At 47.5% G+C, this 18,010-nt stretch overlaps 1 protein-coding gene across 1 annotated transcript in view; it reads left to right on the forward strand.

The window, feature by feature from the left end:
* The window catches only part of ANKS6 (ankyrin repeat and sterile alpha motif domain containing 6), a 62,684-nt gene that overhangs the window by 13,619 nt on the left and 31,055 nt on the right, over positions 1-18,010 (forward strand). Inside the window, exons 3-10 of the mRNA XM_004372230.2 lie at positions 2,286-2,330; positions 3,235-3,439; positions 5,146-5,252; positions 7,574-7,722; positions 9,095-9,293; positions 9,938-9,987; positions 15,828-16,031; positions 17,032-17,185. Of these exons, the coding sequence (XP_004372287.1) occupies positions 2,286-2,330; positions 3,235-3,439; positions 5,146-5,252; positions 7,574-7,722; positions 9,095-9,293; positions 9,938-9,987; positions 15,828-16,031; positions 17,032-17,185 (1,113 nt within the window). The remainder of the gene's footprint in view (positions 1-2,285; positions 2,331-3,234; positions 3,440-5,145; positions 5,253-7,573; positions 7,723-9,094; positions 9,294-9,937; positions 9,988-15,827; positions 16,032-17,031; positions 17,186-18,010) is intronic.

Here is an 18,010-nt window from a genome sequence, read left to right on the forward strand (position 1 = left end):
GACTCCTCCCAGCCGCTGCCCTTGCCAGGGGCTCTGTGAGCCTGCTGCCCCATCTGTAAGATGAGGCTCATGGTGACTGACTGCTGCAGGGTGATGTGAGCATAAAATAACCTCTGGGGTATGAGGCCCTTAGCCCAGTGCAAGCATGTAGCAGTAGAGTGTTAGGTGCCTGATTTAAAAAAAAAAAAAAAAAAAAAATACTGCTGTGGAGTTGATATCTCTGCCCAGAGTGAGGAAGGGACCAACCCAAGGTCACTTGTCATCAGGCACAGCGGTCCCAGGCTCCTGGGGTCAGGCCAGACTCTGTCAGTGATTAATTGGCACCAGATGGTTGCTTAGCAACAGAATTAAACCAGGTGATGCTCTTTTCCATCAGAGGGTCTTGGCATAAGAAGGCCCAGTCCCCAGCAAATTTGACTCTTAAAAGAACGTGACATTTTTAAAACAAAGATGCAGAATTTTTTCCTAATAGTATTTCACAGGCAGATCAGGTGCTTGGTTCCATGCCCATGTATGTGCTTCCCATGAAGGGTAATGGAGTTAAGTAGTTAGCCTTTGGGAGGGTGGCTGCTGGTAATTAGTACAGATAATAATTGCTCTTTGAACGTCAGTACCAGTATCAGTTGCCATAGAATCGTCTCTGACTCATGGCAACCCCGTATGTGTTAGAGTAGAATTGTGCTCCAGAGTTTTCAATGGCTGATTTTTTTCAGAAGTAGATTGTCAGGCCTTTTTTCCGAGGTGCTCCTGGATAAACTCAAACCTCCAACCTTGCAATAAGCAGCTGAGCACGTTAACTGTTTGCACCACCCAGGGACTCTGTGCTCTTTGAATAGGCCCTTATGATTTCTGAAGCATCTGTATCTTCATTTGATCCCCAAAACAACCACATGAAATACACGTTGTCCCATATTAAGGATGAGGAGGCTGAGCTCACTCTGGAAATGTGGGCTCGAATTCAGATATGCCGACTGAGACTCAGTGCCTTGCACTGCACTGCCGCTTCCTCCCAGCTGCCGGAGGGGCTGATCCGGTACCAGAGGTTCAGCCCAGAGTCACCAGTTTGACCTTGCTGCTGCCCTGTACCTGGGATCAGCCAGAGGCTGCTGGTCGTCTTGCATTTAGCCCATGTGCTGACTGGGCACGCGGATGTGTGCTTTCTGATAGGACAGAGGACCTATTGGCTCAGGCTTGGAGGAGGGCATCAGATGAACAGGTGAGGGAGGGGTTAGCATGGGGAGGGCACAGCAGGGCCCAGCAATAGGGGAGGAATGGGGGTCCGGGCCCCCACTGAGGAGCTGGACCACAGGGGCCAGTGTGAGAACGTCCTGGTGGGTGACCACCTTCTGGAGCTGTCTGCAGGTCTGGGCAGAGGTGACTCCCAGAATCATATTTAGATTGCTTCTTATTTGAGAAGGAAGGTAAAAATTGACACTGGCTCTTCGGGTGAGTCCGTGACTTTGCTGTGGGCACAGCTGCTCATGTCTCAGGAGTCCTCTGTTTTTTGGAATTATCTCACGGCTTGTGTTTAGTTTTTAGAAGAGAAGAATCATCCTTTCTCTTTTTAAAATTTCATGGGAATCCAGAATCTTCTAAGACCACATAATATTCTGTTACACTTGAGAAAGGAAATCCCAAAGTTTGGAATGCATGAAAAATGATTGCTGTATCAGTATAGGAGCACTGGTGGCACAGTGAATAAGAGCTCGGCTGCTAACCGGCAGTTCGAATCCACTAGCCATTCCTTGGAAACCCTGAGGGAGTTCTACTCTGTCCTGTAGGGTCACTATGAGTTGGAATCAACTCCACGGTGATGAGTCTGGTTTTTTTTTTTTTTCCATCAACAGGGGCCCGGGGCAGTGGTATGCTCTCATTTGCATTTTTTTTGGCCAAATGGCCCCCCAAGAGCTGTCTCTGAAGCGTTTTCAGACAGTCCTTGGTGATAACCCAGAGCCCTGGTGGCACAGTGGTTAAGAGCTCGGCTGCTAACCAAAAGGTCGGCAGTTTGAATCCACCAGCCACTCCTTGGAAATCCTGCAAGGCAGTTCTGCTCTGTCATATAGGGTTGCTATGAGCTGGAACTGACTTGACGGCAGTGGATTTTTGGTTTGGTAATAACCCCTCCAGAAGGGCTGTGGATTCGCCGTTGCGTAGGTCTCTTGATTATTAAATTGCTTCTAAGAAGTGGAACATTTTTAAAGCGAGGCTGTGCCGTTACACCCTTGTGACTTTTCTGTTATATTAAACCTTTCTATGGTTAACTTTTCAAATCTTTGTTTACCCAGATGAGGAGAAAAGACGACCTGATATTTTCCATGCGTTGAAAATGGGTAAGCGCTTTAGAAAATCTTTTTGGGTATTTAAGAATACAGTGCCCCATTCTTCCAGCCTAATGTTTGCAATCCTTTTCAAGGCCACCCAGAGGATTTAAAAGAAGCTGGCATTTTGTTGTTCCCTAAATCTACAGTTTCACCCAGAGAGTCTCAAACTCTGGAGGATGGTATTCATGGTGCTCGGAATGTAGAATCCAGGTCTCCCTCCCTGGCCCCTCCACCTCTCCACCCAAACCCTGTAGCTGTACCCTGGCTTTTTCCTACGCCCCAAAATGCCTCGCTGCCCACCCACCCACCCACTCTAATCCCTGAGTGATGAAGGGCTATTAGCCAAAAATTTACTTTCCTGATGTAGTCCCCACCTCCAGGAAGCCCTCCCTCATTCCCACCCCCAGCAAGTCATGAGCTGTCCTGCATGCACATTGCCCTTTATCTACTTTATCTGTTAAGACACCAACACTTCTGTCGTTTAGTAAAGCTATATGTGTACTGGAGTACCTACGTGGCACAAATGGTTAAGTGCTTGACTTCTAGCCAACAGGTTGGCGGTTCAAACCCACGCAGAGACTCCTTGGAAGACCGGCCTGGCAGTCAGTCTGCTTCTAAAAGGTCACAGCCTTGAAAACCCTATGGAGCAATTTCTCTGCATACATGGGGTGACCATGAGTTGGAATCGACTCAAGCGCAACTAACCAAAACAACATTCATGTACTTGTCTCTGCCCTTCATAGACTGGGAGATTTAAGAGCGGGAGCTATTTCTGAGTCATTTTTGTAGCCCCCACCATGCCCAGCAGCCCAGCACAGAGGAAGGCTCTGGAAGTGTTTGTTACATGAACCAAACGAATAAAGTCGGCGGTGCCAGGCCTGTGGATCACCAGGGTTCCTGCTTGTGTTTGCAGGAAACTTCCAGTTGGTCAAGGAGATTGCCGATGAAGACCCCAACCACGTGAACATGGTCAATGGGGACGGGGCGACCCCTCTGATGCTGGCCGCTGTCATGGGGCAGCTACCTCTGGTGCAGCTGCTGGTGGAGAGGCATGCCGATGTGGACAAGCAGGACAGCGTGCATGGCTGGACTGCTCTCATGCAGGCTACCTACCACGGGTAAGTGCCCCACGCCACTCCCACAGCAGGAGGCTACAGGGAGCTCGGCCTGAGATAGGGCCATACCAGGGGCTCTGCTGGAGATAAACTCCAGGGCCGTGAAGTTGTTGAGGCATGCAAAAAAGATTAAAGAGTACAGCTCATTATATCCTGCATCCCTACTCTTCTGTGTTTGGATTTCCTGTTACCCTTCCACAGAATTTGACCAATGACCATTAAAAACAATGCCACAAGAGTGTCTTAAGCAGACAGGTAAGTTTCTGTAGGTTGATGTCGGTTGAACAGTGATTGGTTCATTTGGAGTTTTCATATTGAGATCTAGTGGCCTCCTTAAGCTGCCCCTATATGAAATGAGGAGCCCTGGTGGTGCAGTGGTTAAAGTGCTCAGCTGCTAACTGAAACCCACCAGCTGCTCCATGGGAGAAAGATGTGGCAGTCTGCTTCTGTAAAGATTTATGCCTTGGAAACCCTATGGGGCAGTTCTACTCTGTCCTGTAGGGTTGCTATGAGTTGAAATCAACTCAACAGCAGTGAGTATGATTTTTTTTTGTTTTTATGTGAAATGAACTGATAATATTAGCCATACATACCATTGGCTTCTCTGAGACTTTTGATAGTGAGGATTGTGGTAACCCTCTCCTTTGGTTAGCAGCTGAGTGGTTAACCACTGTGCCACCAGGGTTCCTTCTCCTTTTGAATAAGCTTCAGCATTTACCTAGTTCTTCTGAATCCTTTCTCATCTGATCTTCCCAGCCGGGTGGGGGCCTTTCTCCTCCTGGAGGCATCCTTGGGGCGGGGCTCAGGGAGTGTGAGAGATCCACACACAGTCTCCCAGCTGCTAAGTAATTGGACTTCAAATTCAGGGCTCTTTCTTTTCCCCGTTTCTTAGTTTCCTAGTGCTTCTGTAACAGAAATACCACAAGTAGGTGGCTTTAAAAAACAGAAATTTGTTTTCTCACAGTTTCAGAGGCTGAAAGTCCAAATCAGGATCTCAGCCATGTCGATTCCTTCTGTGAACCTCTCTCCTGGTTTCTGGCATCTGCTAGCAATTCTTGGTGTCTCTTTGCTTGTGGATGGTCCTCACATGGTCCGTCCTCCCCCTGTGTGTGTGTCACTGTGTCTGTTCTGGTCTTTTTATAACTCAGAAGTGATTAGGTTTAGGACCCACGCTACACTGGTATGACCTCATTAACACAAGAAAACTCCAACGTTCAAACAGGACTACATCCACAGGTACAAAGGCCAGGAATTCAACACATATTTTGGGGGGACACAATTCAATCCATAACACTCTGCTTCTGGTTGATTATATCACATCCCTGCATCATCTGGAAGCAGTTGTTTTTCTCATTTGGCAAGTCTCAAACTTCCAACATCTTGGCCTGTATGAGGCTTCCACGATGAAGGGTCCCAAATGGGGTGGGAGGAGTGGGGCCTGCATGTGGTTCTCAAGACCCAGTGATTTTGGGGCAGAGTCTCTGGTTTTCTTTATATCCATGGGAGGAGTATTTAGGCTTGTTTAACTGACATTCACATATGACCTATTGGAGTGGCAGGGAATGAGAGAGTGCTTGCAATTTTCTGTGCCCTTCTTAAATGCTCAAGGACTCAGAGCTATAGTTAATGCTGTCAGTCTTGTTGCCCAGGGGCAAGGCTATACTTTTGCTGTCAGTGGTTGTAACTCTGGCTTTTTCTTTCTTCCCCAGTAATAAAGAAATTGTCAAATATCTGCTAAACCAAGGTGCTGATGTCACTCTTCGTGCAAAAAATGGATACACGGCCTTTGACCTAGTGATGCTGCTGAATGATCCCGGTGGGTTATTTCAGGAAAGGTATTGTAGTTCCACCCAGCCTTTCTCTAGCTGGGACTCCAGATACCTCCTGCCTCTGTTAACCGTGTTTGAAGCACTTGCTTATTCAGGGGAGAAAGCCAGTTTCAAGTCCCAAGAGCTTACCACGTGGCCTTGGACAAGTCACTTCCCTCCCCAGTGCAGTGCTGGGCTTAGACCGGGCATTGCTCAGGCTTATTTTGGCACTAACCTTCTAGGCGTCTCCAAGGAGGCTGATGAGATGTGTGTCTGGCTTTGCAGTGCACTCAAGTCTGCTCGAGGGATATCTGTGCTTTATAGCCAGCATCTGAGTGCCCCAGGAGGCACTTAAAGGCCTCTTTGACCAGCAGAAGCAGAGATAGAATGTTGTTGCCTTCAGCTTAATTGTGCAGGTAGAGGGTGGAGGGTCACGGGTACCTGCTGGGACATCGCCATTATCGGCCTCACCTCTCTTAGTCCTTGCCTGGCCTCTGCTGTTTCCCTTTGACCCTTACTGTGACAGGCCCTCTCCTGGGACCTGGGGCTTCCACTTAGCCAGCCCAAGAGGCAAGGTCTCTCTGTTCTGTAATCTCTCCTGTTACCCTGGAGTTTTAGCCCAGAGAGAGGAGAAGCTGGGAGGCCCTCTGACCCAGAGGCTTTGAATCCAGTGCCTAGATCCCCACCTGCTAGCTATCGAGGGAGGAGTTTTACCTCCCCAGTCCCGAGTGAGGTCCCTCTTGTGCTGCTCCATTGCCACTCATAGCTAAGGGAGTGGCAGGCCCCTCATGCCCCTCACTTGTTGCAGGCCCCTTACCCATCACGGGTACACACTTGGTTCCATTTGAACCTCTGGAGATTTACGAGGGGAAGAGGAGCTTCATGTTCTCTTTTAGAGATGAGGCAGCTGAGACTAGGGGGAGTGACTTGACCAAGGGCACCAGCTAGAGAGTTGGGGGTCCTCTACCCCATGTCTAATACTTCGTTCGGCCTCATCGGGGGCCCGTTTCACATGCCAGGAGTTGACATTTGGAATCAGAGTTCCCCAGCGACCCTGGCTGGATTGCACACACGTTTTTTCTGGTAACTCGTCTCTTTCAATATGTCTTTTCTTCCCAGCTTCATTCCCAGCTTCCTACTCCCTTTCCCAGTAAGACACTCTACCCCTAGTGGATTTTTTTCCCCTAGCAGGTTTTTTAAGTGAAGTTTATGCTCCTAATTATCAAAGAAGCACATGTTTATTATTGAACACTTGGAGAGGGAGAAAAGGAAATAATTGTTGAGAGAATAACACTCTCAGATATACAGTTTGGAGTATTTTCTGCCGTCTCTCTCTATACATATATTAATTTTTTATTGTGCATTAGGTGAAAGTTCATAAGATAAATTTTTTTTTTTTAATTGTGCTTCAGGTGAAGGCTTACAGAACAAATAGTTTCTCATGAAACAGTAGTACACATATTGTTTTATGACATTGGTTAACAACCCCACAACATGTCAACCCTCTAACTTCTCAGCTTTTTTTTTTGTGAAAATACACATAGCCAAAGATACACCATTTCAAAAATTTCTACATGCACAGTTCAGTGACATTGACTACGCTCTTCCAATTGTGCTGTTATTCTCACTTAAGATGAAGGCTTACAGAACAAAATAGTTTCTCATTTAACAGTTACTACAGATGTTGCCCTATGACAATGGTTAACAATCTCACAACACATCAACAATATCCTTACCCAACCTTGGGTTCCCTATTACCAGCTTCCTTGTCCGCAAAGCTCAGTAGTTTTTGATGCTTTCTTTTTAACCTAGCTGAGTTGATGGTGACTCGTAATCTCTAACCTTTCTTAAGCACTTACCATGTGCCAGGTACTCTTAAGTACTCTGCAGGAATCCCCTCTAACCCTGAGACAGCTTTATATGGTGGGTCCTAATGTCATCCCTGTTCTGCAGAGACACCGATAGGCTGCATAGTTTATCTGTGATTGCACAGCCAGTGAGTAGCAGAATCTGAACCTGTGCAGTCTGGCTGTGGAGCGTATATGTTTGAATGTGCTACCCCTGCCCTCCTGGTGGAAGAGGGCTTCTGGTCTTCATTCTGGATAAGCAGGCCAGTGACAGCCCAGCCAGCCTCTCTTTGCCACCTTTTGAAGACCAGACGCAGAGTTGCTTACCATCTTTACATTCTGGAGGGAACACAGACCCTAACATAACACAAACCCTGGAGCTGCAGGGCTGAGTTCTAAGGTTGATGGGGATCGTCTTGGGTCCCCTGCCCATGGCCCGACAGTCATATTTGCAGGTAAAATGCTGCCTTTTGTGTCCATAGACACGGAACTTGTTCGACTGCTGGCATCTGTCTGCATGCAGGTGAATAAAGATAAAGGCCGGCCCAGCCACCAGCCACCCCTGCCCCACTCAAAGGCCAGACAGCCCTGGAACATCCCAGTGTTGCCTGATGACAAGGGCGGACTTAAGGTTTGCTTTTCCTATCTTAAAGGGCGTGAGGTTCAGAGAGCCAGGGCCAAGGAGATGGGGGTAGGGGGTGCCTACCACTTCCGGTTAACTCAGGGCTGCTGGCGGGGGGGGTGGTCCCAGTGTGGGAGGGAGAATGTGAGCTGGGAGTGAGCAACAGGGCATGATGGGACTGGCTGGTGCAAACTGGGGTGCTGACAGTGGCAGTGGTGGCGTGGTTGCTTCACAGGAATGTGCGTCCATGTGGCCCGATCTTTCCATGTTTTTCAAGAGAAACCAGAAATCCAGATTCTGATATGAAATCTCCGTTTATAAATGTAGGGAACTTATTAAAATTCCTTCCAACTTTAATTTTTAAAATCTCCTCCCAGGCGACCTATTGTGGCCTCTGCGTTAGTGTGTAGGAATAGTTGCTGATTACACTGCTCCAGGATCCCCTGCAGTCCACTGACCCCATCACCTTCTTCCTAGAAACCCCAAAGCAGCCTCTAGTTGATCATTTCTAACTGCAAGCTGAGTGTTCTGTTTGCTTTTCTGGTCTTCTCCATTCTGCTCTACTTGTATAGAATCAAACTTAGCTTTTTCTTGAAAAAAATGAAACAAAAAACCACGCCTTTTCTCCTGACCACCCCATTGTGTCTGGGGTCCCAGCACGCTTCTCTGACCCGCACACTTGGCATTCCTTATGCGCCCATCACTCACACAGGCTCTGGGATTCCTCCTCTGGTGTTGTTTACATGTATCCCTTCATCCTGTCCTCACTGCCGTCCCTATAGGCGAGGCCCTTACAGTCTCCATAACCTCTGAAATGTCGTAGGGTCATGGGGTCAGCAGGACACCATTCTCTCTGCAGTTGGGGTGGGGCCAGCTATAGGAGCAGATGACCAGGCCTTGGTGTGGGTCCCCTGACATCTCTCACGTTGTCACTGGGATAGGCGGAGGGAGGTTAAGAGGTGATAGATGTTAAGGCATTTGGAGTTGCCTCTGCATCCGTCTGTCTTTCTCTGTTGTGCCTCAAGCAAGTTGGCACCCAGGTCTGGGTCTCCGTTTCTCAATCTGTGTAGTGAGGATATTAAGTAGACAAGGGATGGCAAATAGGTTTTTACTGCCACCTGCATTCTATTGGAAATGGCCATCTGGTCAGGAAGGATTTAGAGGCTAACTTCCTAGCTTCCTTCCCAGCTTCCTACTCCCTTTCCCGATAAGGCACTCTACTCCTAGTGGATTGGGAAAGGGTGCTGTGATCAATTGGCAATGCCTGCTGTGGGCTCAGGAAGGGAGGAGAAGCGTGTGTGCAGTGTATCACCACCCCCCGGCCCGGTGCCTCCTCCAGCTCTTCCTGTAGAATGACCTTTGCTTTGTGTTCCCTTGGCAGTCCTGGTGGAACCGCATGTCCAATCGGTTCCGGAAGCTGAAGCTGATGCAGACGCTGCCCCGTGGGCTGTCCAGCAACCAACCTTTGCCTTTCTCTGATGAGCCTGAGCCGGCGCTGGACTGCACCATGAGAGCAGCCCCCCAGGACAAGACCAGCTTCTCTAGGCTCCCCAGTGTGGCCCCCACCACCAAAGGCAGTGGTAAGGAAGGCTGCACTTATGGGAGAGTTCCCAGAATGGTCCAAAACCCCTATCCTTTGCCCTTTGTCCTTCCTGGATACGCAGTACTGGAGCAGAGTGGCTGTGCTGGCAAGGAAGAAAGAGACGTAGGCAGGGGCTCAACCACTGTCAGTGTGGTAGATGGGGAAGCACCAACCAATAGGTGGAGAAAACCACCTATCAAATGAGATTGGTCTCTGGCATTACCTTAGTTGGGGTAATGAGTTCCCCATTACTGGAGATATTCAACAAACTGGATGACTTTTGCCAGGGCGTTGAAGATTCCCATGCTGATTGGGAAGTTGATTCAGTGTGATTGCTAATAGCAGTCGGTCAGATTCTCCTCACCCACACTGGCTCCTCTGGCACCACAGTTGGAGACAGATTATTGAGCTGGGTGTCCCACTGTCTGACTCATCACGGCAGTGGTTTACGGAAAAGTTGAAAACATACTCAGATACCTTTTAAATGCCTTCCTTCTGTTAGAATATTGAATACCAATTATTAATAAATATTTAATCACCTAAGGGAGTTGGTTTTCCAGGATGAAGGCTGGCCTGGTCGCTCATCCTCATGCCGTGGACATCTGGGGAGGTTATTTCAGAAAACTTCCATTTGTCTCTCAGGTCCTGGGAGCACGAGAGGAGAAAAGGAAGATGTGTTATTGACAACCATGGTGAGTGTGGAGTTTTCTAAAAGCCTTTCGAGTCCCCAGTGCACTCCAGCTGATCATTAGATGATTGATTTACAAGGAGACATGTGGACGCTTGTCTGGCTCTATGGTGGTCACAGCTGGGGTTAATGATCCAAACGTGTAGCAGTGGGCAGAGGTCGGGTACAGCTGGGGCATTGACGAATCAGAGCATGTGAGGCTGTGCTGCTGCTTAGTGGCTGATGTAAGCCCTGGTCACATTCCCAGGGGAGGCAGTGCTGGGACAGAAAGATTGAAGGGGAAGTAGTTGCTGGATGACAGTGGGCAGGAAGACTCATCATTTTGGTCATGGAGAGCCAGGGAGAAGCATCAGAAGAGGGCATGCATTCAGACTGAGAGAGGCCTCGGTTTCCTAATCTGTACACTGGGGATAGACTGGGATTAGGTTAAGCTGTGAGTAACAGAAAACACCCAAATAGCAGTGGCATAAATAAGAGAGATACTTACTTTCTTTCAAGTAAATAAAGTTCAGGACTGGTACAGTGCTCTGTGGAGTTAGGGACCCTGGTTCCTTCTATCTTATTGGTCAGCCATGCATGGCTTCTAATACCAAGGTTGTCTCATGGCCCAAAGGGGAGGGGAGAAGAGGCAGCCGTACACATATGCCAGCTGTCTTTTAAGGAAGTTCCCTGGAAACTGCCACACATGGCTTCTGCTTCCATCTCGTGGGCCAAGACTTGGTCACATGGCCACATCACACTGCATGAGAGACAGGGAGGTGAAGTCTTTGTTCTAGGTGGCATGTGTCCATTTAAAAATCAGGGGTATCATTACTAAGGAAGGTATGGGAGAGGGATACTGGGGAATAGTTAGCAGTCTCTGACTTAGGGGCAATATCCGTCATGGGGTGGTTGTGGTTACTAAATGGGATCATCCCCAGGAAGTTCTTAACATAGTGCCTGGCCCAGGATAAGCTCTCAGTTATTTTCTGGGTGGCCTTGGATATATTACCTCACCTCTCTGGGCTTTGCTTTCCTCCTCTCTGAAAGGAAAGCCTCATGGATGGAGACTCAGGTCCCTTCATTGATGAGACGTTACTTTGGAAGCTGGCCAGGAGAGGGCAGTGTTGGAGAAGAAAAGGGAACAGAGGCAGTCACAGGGCAGGGATAACCAGAATCAGGGCTGTATTGCTAGGAATTGCAGAGCTCAGCATGTGGACCAGGATCAGCCCCACCATACCCCACCACCAATAAGGGTAAATCGGGGTCTCTACACACTGACTGTAGGAACTTGTACTGCCAAACATTTGATAATGCTGTTAAATGAGTAATTACTTTCAGTATAAAGCTAGAAATGCTATTGTTGAAATTTCAGAAAATCCAGGAAAGTATAAAGAAGAAAAATAAAATCACCTTTGATTCTATGCCCAGGTGTAATCATGAGTGATACTTTGCTGTGTTTATCTTTTGAGTAATTTTCCTAAGTATTTTCTAACATGCAAATATGACGTTATGTTATATATGTTATACCTGTCAGCCACTATTTGAAACACCTTGCGTATAAACTCTTTTAATCTGCAGGATGTTGTTGTTAGGTGCTGTTGAGTCGGTTCTGACTCATAGTGACCCCAAGTATAACAGAACAAAACACTGCCTGGTCCTGAGCCATCTTCACAGTCTTTTTTGTTTGTTTGTTTATTGTTCAAGTTTGTTTGTTTTTTTTTAATTGTCGTAGTTTAAATGAAGTTTACATTTCAAGTTAGTCTCCCATACAAAAATTTATACATACATTGTTACATGACCCTAATTGCTCTCCCCATAATGTGACTGCATACTCCTCCTTTCTACCGCTGATTCCCCATGTCCATTCAACCAGCTCCTAACCCTCTCTACCTTCCCATCTCACCTCCGGACAAAAGCTGCCCATTTAGGCTCTTGTATCTACTTGAGCTAAGAGGCAACACTCCTCACGAGTATCCCTTTATGTCCCACAGTCAGTCCAATCCCTGTCTGAAGAGTTGGCCTTGGTAATTGTTTTAGTTCTGGGCTGATAGAGAATACAGGGGCTGTGCTTTCTGGGGTTCCTCCAGTCTCAGACCATTAAGTCTGGTCTTCTTACTAGAATTTGAGTTCTGCACTCCACCTTTCTCCTCCTCTTCACAGTCTTGTTATGCTTGAGGCCATTGTTGTAGCCACAGTGTCAGTCCATCTCCTTGAGGGTCTTCCTCTTTTTACTGACCGTCTACTTTACCAGGCATGATGTCCTTCTCCAGGGACTGGTCCCTCCTGATAACATGTCCAAAGTATGTGAGACAAAGTCATGCCATCCTTGCCTCTTAGGAGCTTTCTGGCTGTACTTGTTCCAAGACAGATTGGTTTGTTCTTCTGGCAGTCCACAGTATATTCAGTATTCTTCGCCAACACCATAATTCAAAGGCATCAATTCTTCTTCGGTCGTCTTTATTCATTGTCCAGCTTTCATATGCGTATGAGGCAACTGAAAACACAATAGCTTGGGTCAGGCACAACTTAGTCCTCAAAGTGACATCTTTGCTTTTTAACACTTCAAAGAGGTCTTTTGCAGCAGATTTGCCCAATGCAATGTGTCATTTGATTTCTTGACTGCTCCTACCATGGGTGTTGATTGTGGATCCAAGTAAAATGAAATCCTTTACAACTTGAATCTTTTCTCCATTTATCATGATGTTGCTTGTTGGTCCAGTTGTGAGGATCTTTGTTTTCTTTATGTTGAGGTGTAATCCATACTGAAGGCTGTAGTCTTTGATCTTCATCAGTAAGTGCTTCAAGTCCTCTTCACTTTCAGCAAGCAAGGTTGTGTCACTTGCATATCGCAGGTTGTTAATGAGTCTTCCTCCAGTCACGATGGTGCGTTCTTCTTCCTGTAGTCTAGCTTCTCAGATTATTTTCTCAGCATACGTATTGAATAAGTATGGTGAAAGGCTACAACCCTGATGTACCCTTTCCTGACTTTAATCCACGCAGTATCCCCTTGTTGTGTTTGAACGACTGCTCTTGGTCTGTGTACAGGTTCCTCAGGAACACAATTAAGTCTTCTGGAATTCCCATTCTTCACAGTGCTATCCATAATTTGTTATGATCCATACAGTCAAATACCTTTGCATAGTCAATAAAACACAGGTAAACACCTTTCTGGTATTCTCTGCTTTGAGCCAAAATCCATCTGACATTAGCAGTCATATCCCTTGTCCAACGTCGTCTTCTGAATCTAGCTTGAATTTTTGGCAGCTCCTTGTCGATGTACTGCTGCAACCGCTTTTGTATGATCTTCAGCAGTTTTACTTGAGTGTGATATTAACGATACTGTTCAGCAGTTTCCTCATTCTGTTGGATCACCTGTCTTTGGAATGGGCACAAATATAGATCTCTTCCAGTCGGTCAGCCTGGTAGCTGTCTTCCAAATTTCTTGGCATAGACAAGTGGGCACTTCCAGTGCTGAATCTGTGGGTTGAAACGTCTCAGTTGGTATTTGTTCAATTCATGGAACCTTGTTTTTTGCCAGTGCCTTCAGTGCAGCTTGAACTTCTTCCTTCAGTACCATCTGTTCTAGATCATATGCTACCTCCTAAAATGGTTGAATGTCGACCAGTTCGTTTTGGTACAGTGACTCTGTGTATTCCCTCCATCTTCTTTTGATGCTTCCTGCTTCATTTAATGTTTTCCCCATAGAATCCTTCAATATTGCAACTTGGCTTGAATTTTTTCTTCATTTTTTTCAGCTTGAGAAATGCCACATGTGTTCTTCCCATATTGTTTTCTATCTCCAGGTCTTCGCACGTGTCATTATAATGCTTGTTCTCAAGCCGCTCTTTGAAATTGTTCGTTCAGCTCTTTTACTTCATCATTTCTTCCTTTTGCTTTAGCAATTCTGCATTCAAGAGCAAATTTCAGAGTCTCTTCTAACATCCATTTTGGCCTTTTCTTTCTTTCCTGTCTTTTTAATGACCTCTTGCTTTCTTCATATATGATGTCCTTGATGTCATTCCACAACTCGTCTGGTCTTCGGTCATTAGTGTTCAGTGTGTCAGATCTGTTCTGAGATGGTCTCTAAATTCAGGTGGGATATGCTCAAGGTTGTACTGTGGCTGTCGTGGACTTGTTCTAATTTTCTTCAGCTTCAGCTTGAGCTTGTGTGTCAGCAATTGATGGTCTGTTCTGCATTCAGCCCCTGGCCTTGTTCTAACTGATAATATTGAGCTTTTCCATCATCTCTTTCCACCGATGTAGTCAGTTTGACTCTGTGTATTTTATCTGGTGAGGTCCACATATATATTCTTTGTTTATGTTGTTGAAAAAGATATTTGCAACAAAATCTTCAGGATAGTTAATTTTTCTCTTCCGCATATTGTATTGGACCTCATTTTTTAACAATCTATCATAGTCATCTTTTCCATGTCATTAAACATCCTTTGTCCCTGGGTAGCACAGTTAAGTGCTCGACTACTAGCCGAAAGGTTGGTGGTTCGAACCCACTCAGAGGTGCCTTGGAAGACAGATCTGACGACCTGCTTCCAAAAGGTCACAGGCTTGAAAACCTTATGGAGTGGTTCTACTCTGCACACGGGGTGGGTCGCCATCAGTCAGAATTGACTCAGCAGCAGCTATCGACAACAAATATTCTTTGGCCACATCATTTCCTTGCTGCATTATTCAGCATTCCATCATGGGGGCATTCCCTCACCTCTTTATCCAAGCCTGACCTGTTAGACTTTGGGGTTTCTAGTGTTTTGTTCTTTTAACAGGGCACTGACAGATGTCCTTATGCCTCAGCTTTCCCTACTTGTCTGATTATTTCCTCAGAATAGCTATCTAGACATGAACTTCTTGGGTCAAGGGTATGCACGTTATGAAGGTTGCAGTGATTTAGACTCTCACCCCTGGTAGTGAAAATGCCGTCTTCCAGTCCAGCCCTCCATGTGCTGGATACAGTTGCTGCGGTCCAGAGAGGGGCAGCACTTGTTCACGGACTTGCACTAAAGCAGGACAGGCTCAGGTGGGAACACAGACACCTGCCCCTCCCACCCTAGCACTCTCCTGTCCTGACTCCTTGTGCCCTATAGAGGGCACCAGTGCGCCTGCCCATTTGCCCGTGGCAGATGGTGGATGGCCAGGCACCTGGCTGAGTGGGCCTTTGCAGCCATCAGCGCCGAGATGCCTGCCTGCCCAGCTCCTGAGGCAGGTTTAGCTGTGGGATGCCCTTCCCCGCAAAGCTCCATCTGGCATCGAGTTCATGGTCTTTTCTTAATTAAAGCTAGTGTGAACTGTATGAATGCAGTTCCTTGATGATCACCATTCTTCATGGTGCAGATTTTATGCTGACCCCAAATCACATTTCAAACATAAAATTAGAGTGAAATGTCAGCAGTGGGAGGTGTGGCTGGCGTTGGGGAGAACATGGTGGAATGGAGAAGAGTGTGTGTGCTGGGCTCACAAGGCCTGTGAGAACTGGGCCTCCAGCCCCCTCACCTCCTGCTCCTTGTCTCCGGCCTTTCTGCCTTTTGTCTGGCGTTCCCTCCTCCAAGGTGCCCTCTCTGACTGCAGCTGGGGTGCCCCTCTTCTGTGCCCTCCAAGCCTCCTGAGCCCCCCGTCACAGCACGCTGCAGCTCTCCATCCCACCTGCCCCATCCTGATCTGCTGCAGCTGGGAGTTGAAGCAGAGCAGGCGTGGGTATTGCTCAGTTGCTGGGAGAAGAGCTGAGGACACTGCTGTGGTTTCTGGCTAGGTGGAAGGGTGGGTGGTGGTACCATTCTCTGAGAAGCAGGAGTCTTTCTCCTGGAGCCTGGAGCCCTCATGGGACTTGTCTAACCCACAGCCTGTCTTTTTCAGCTTCGAAATGGAGCTCCTTTCACCAGACTCCCGAGCGACAAGCTGAAGGCAGTCATCCCCCCTTTCTTGCCCCCTTCCAGTTTTGAGCTATGGAGCTCTGATCGGTCCCGGACATGTCGCCATGGGAAGGCTGACCCTGCAAAGACTGTGCTACCCCATGGACCCAGCAGGGGCCACGCCATGGGTGGCGGGAGCACAGACACTGTAAGTCGTTTGCTGGCACGCTTTAAGCATCCAGGAACCCAGAGAAGACCAATATGACTGGAGCAGAGAGAGTGAAGGGAAGAATGGAGGAAGGCTGAGTTGGAGAGGAGTGTGACCAGGAGCACTGGGCACCAGGGGCAGGGCTGGGGAAAGGCTTCACGAAGCAGTGACTTGGGGCTAGGCTGCAAAGGACAGGGAGAGGTACATTCAGGGTTTGGAACCAGTAGGGGTGGCAGCATCACGGAAGCAGGCTCGGGCAGTGCCAAGGGGGCTGGATTTTGTCCTGGAAGTGACAGGAACCTTCTGAGGTTTTTCAGGAAACAATGTGGTCAGGTTTTCTCAGCACTAGAGTTGGGTGATGCAATGGTTAAATGCTCAGCTGCTAACCAAAAGTTTGGTTTGAACCCACCAGCCACTCTGCAGGAGAAAGATGTGGCAGTCTGCTTCCATATAGATTAAAACCAAAAAAACTCTTTGCCATCGAATCAATTCTGTCTCATAGCAACCCTATAGGACAGAACAGAACTGCCCAAAGGGTTTCCAGAAGCAACTGGTGGATTCGAACTGCTGACCTTTTGGTTAGCAGCCGAGTTGTTAACCAGTGTACCACCAGGGCTCCTCCATAAAGATTATAGCCTAGAAAACCCTATGGGGCAGTTCTGTCCTGTCCTATAGGGACACTATGAGTTGGAATCGACTCAACAGCAACAACCAACAACAAAGAGCTGGGTGAGACTGAAAGCAGGGTGACCTGTGGGGAAATGATGATGTTCTAGGAGCTCAGCCTGAGAACTGTCTAATGGCTGGGTTGTCAGCGGACAGACAGAAGCCCCCACCCCTTCGTGACTTCAAGTAGGCTGAGCGCCTGTTGGCAAGGATGTGCTGGGGGGTGCGAGTGGAGATCGGGCTGGCAGAATGCCAGGGTCCCTCCACACTGTGACTCTGAGCCTGGAGAAAGGAACAGCAAACCCTGACAGTGCCACCCGCCTTATTCTTGCAGGCTCCCATCAGGCCAGTTAAATTCCCAACTCTCTCCAGAAGCCCAGCGTCTCCTGCCAATTCTGGAAACTTCAACCACTCACCTCATTCCTCAGGCGGCTCCAGTGGGGTAGGGGGCGTTAGCAGGCACGGTGGGGAGCTGCATAATCGCTCAGGTGGGTTTCAGGTTAAGAGATGACTCAGGGGAGGGGGAAGATCCCTTGGGGCCGAGAGACTCCCCCTTTGCTCAGTCTGTGGATCATCCCAGAACTGACACACATGTGTGTCTTTCTCCTTAATGTGGCTAAGGGATTTTTCAGTGGGGTCACTACTTGGGGTTCTTTTATGCATTTTCTTTGCAGGAGGAGGACTGAGAGGGAGGAAATAAAATCCATAATGCTTTATTTTCTTGTAAAACTTTATAAGAAATTAAAAGAAATGCATGGTGTTCTTATGGTGTTTAAAAGCCTAGAAAGTAAAATGTTAGCTTCTCATCCGGCCCTTTCATTGAACAGATAGGAAACTGAAGCTCAGAGTGAGCAAGAGCTTTGCCCGGGGTCATGCAGCAAGTTTGTGACAGTTAGGACTTGAACAGTGCCACATAGTTATGTTACAGTTAAAACATAATTCTCCATCCTCCCTGAGATTGTCCAGGGTTAACGTAAGCCAGCTTTACAGGGAGGGCACCCCTGCTTTATGTCATTACATGAGGAATGGATGCTTCCTATGGAAAAAAAACTTTAAGACCAGATAAACAAAAAAGGTATAATCTCACCCACTAGGTATCATCGTTAACATTTTGGTATATATCTTTGCAAAGTTTCTTTCTGTGCATATTATGAATATTTATAGAAGCAGAATAATAATGCATTGAGCACTTAGTACATGCCAGGCACAGTGCCAGGGCCTTCCCATAAATGATCTCATTCAGTCCCCCAACAGTCTGAAGGTTATCATCTCCATTTTGCAAATGAGGGAACTGGGGCCCAGAAAAAGCTGAA

This window comes from Trichechus manatus, unplaced genomic scaffold (genome assembly GCF_000243295.1).
Source record: "Trichechus manatus latirostris isolate Lorelei unplaced genomic scaffold, TriManLat1.0 scaffold00016, whole genome shotgun sequence".
NCBI lineage: Eukaryota > Metazoa > Chordata > Mammalia > Sirenia > Trichechidae > Trichechus > Trichechus manatus.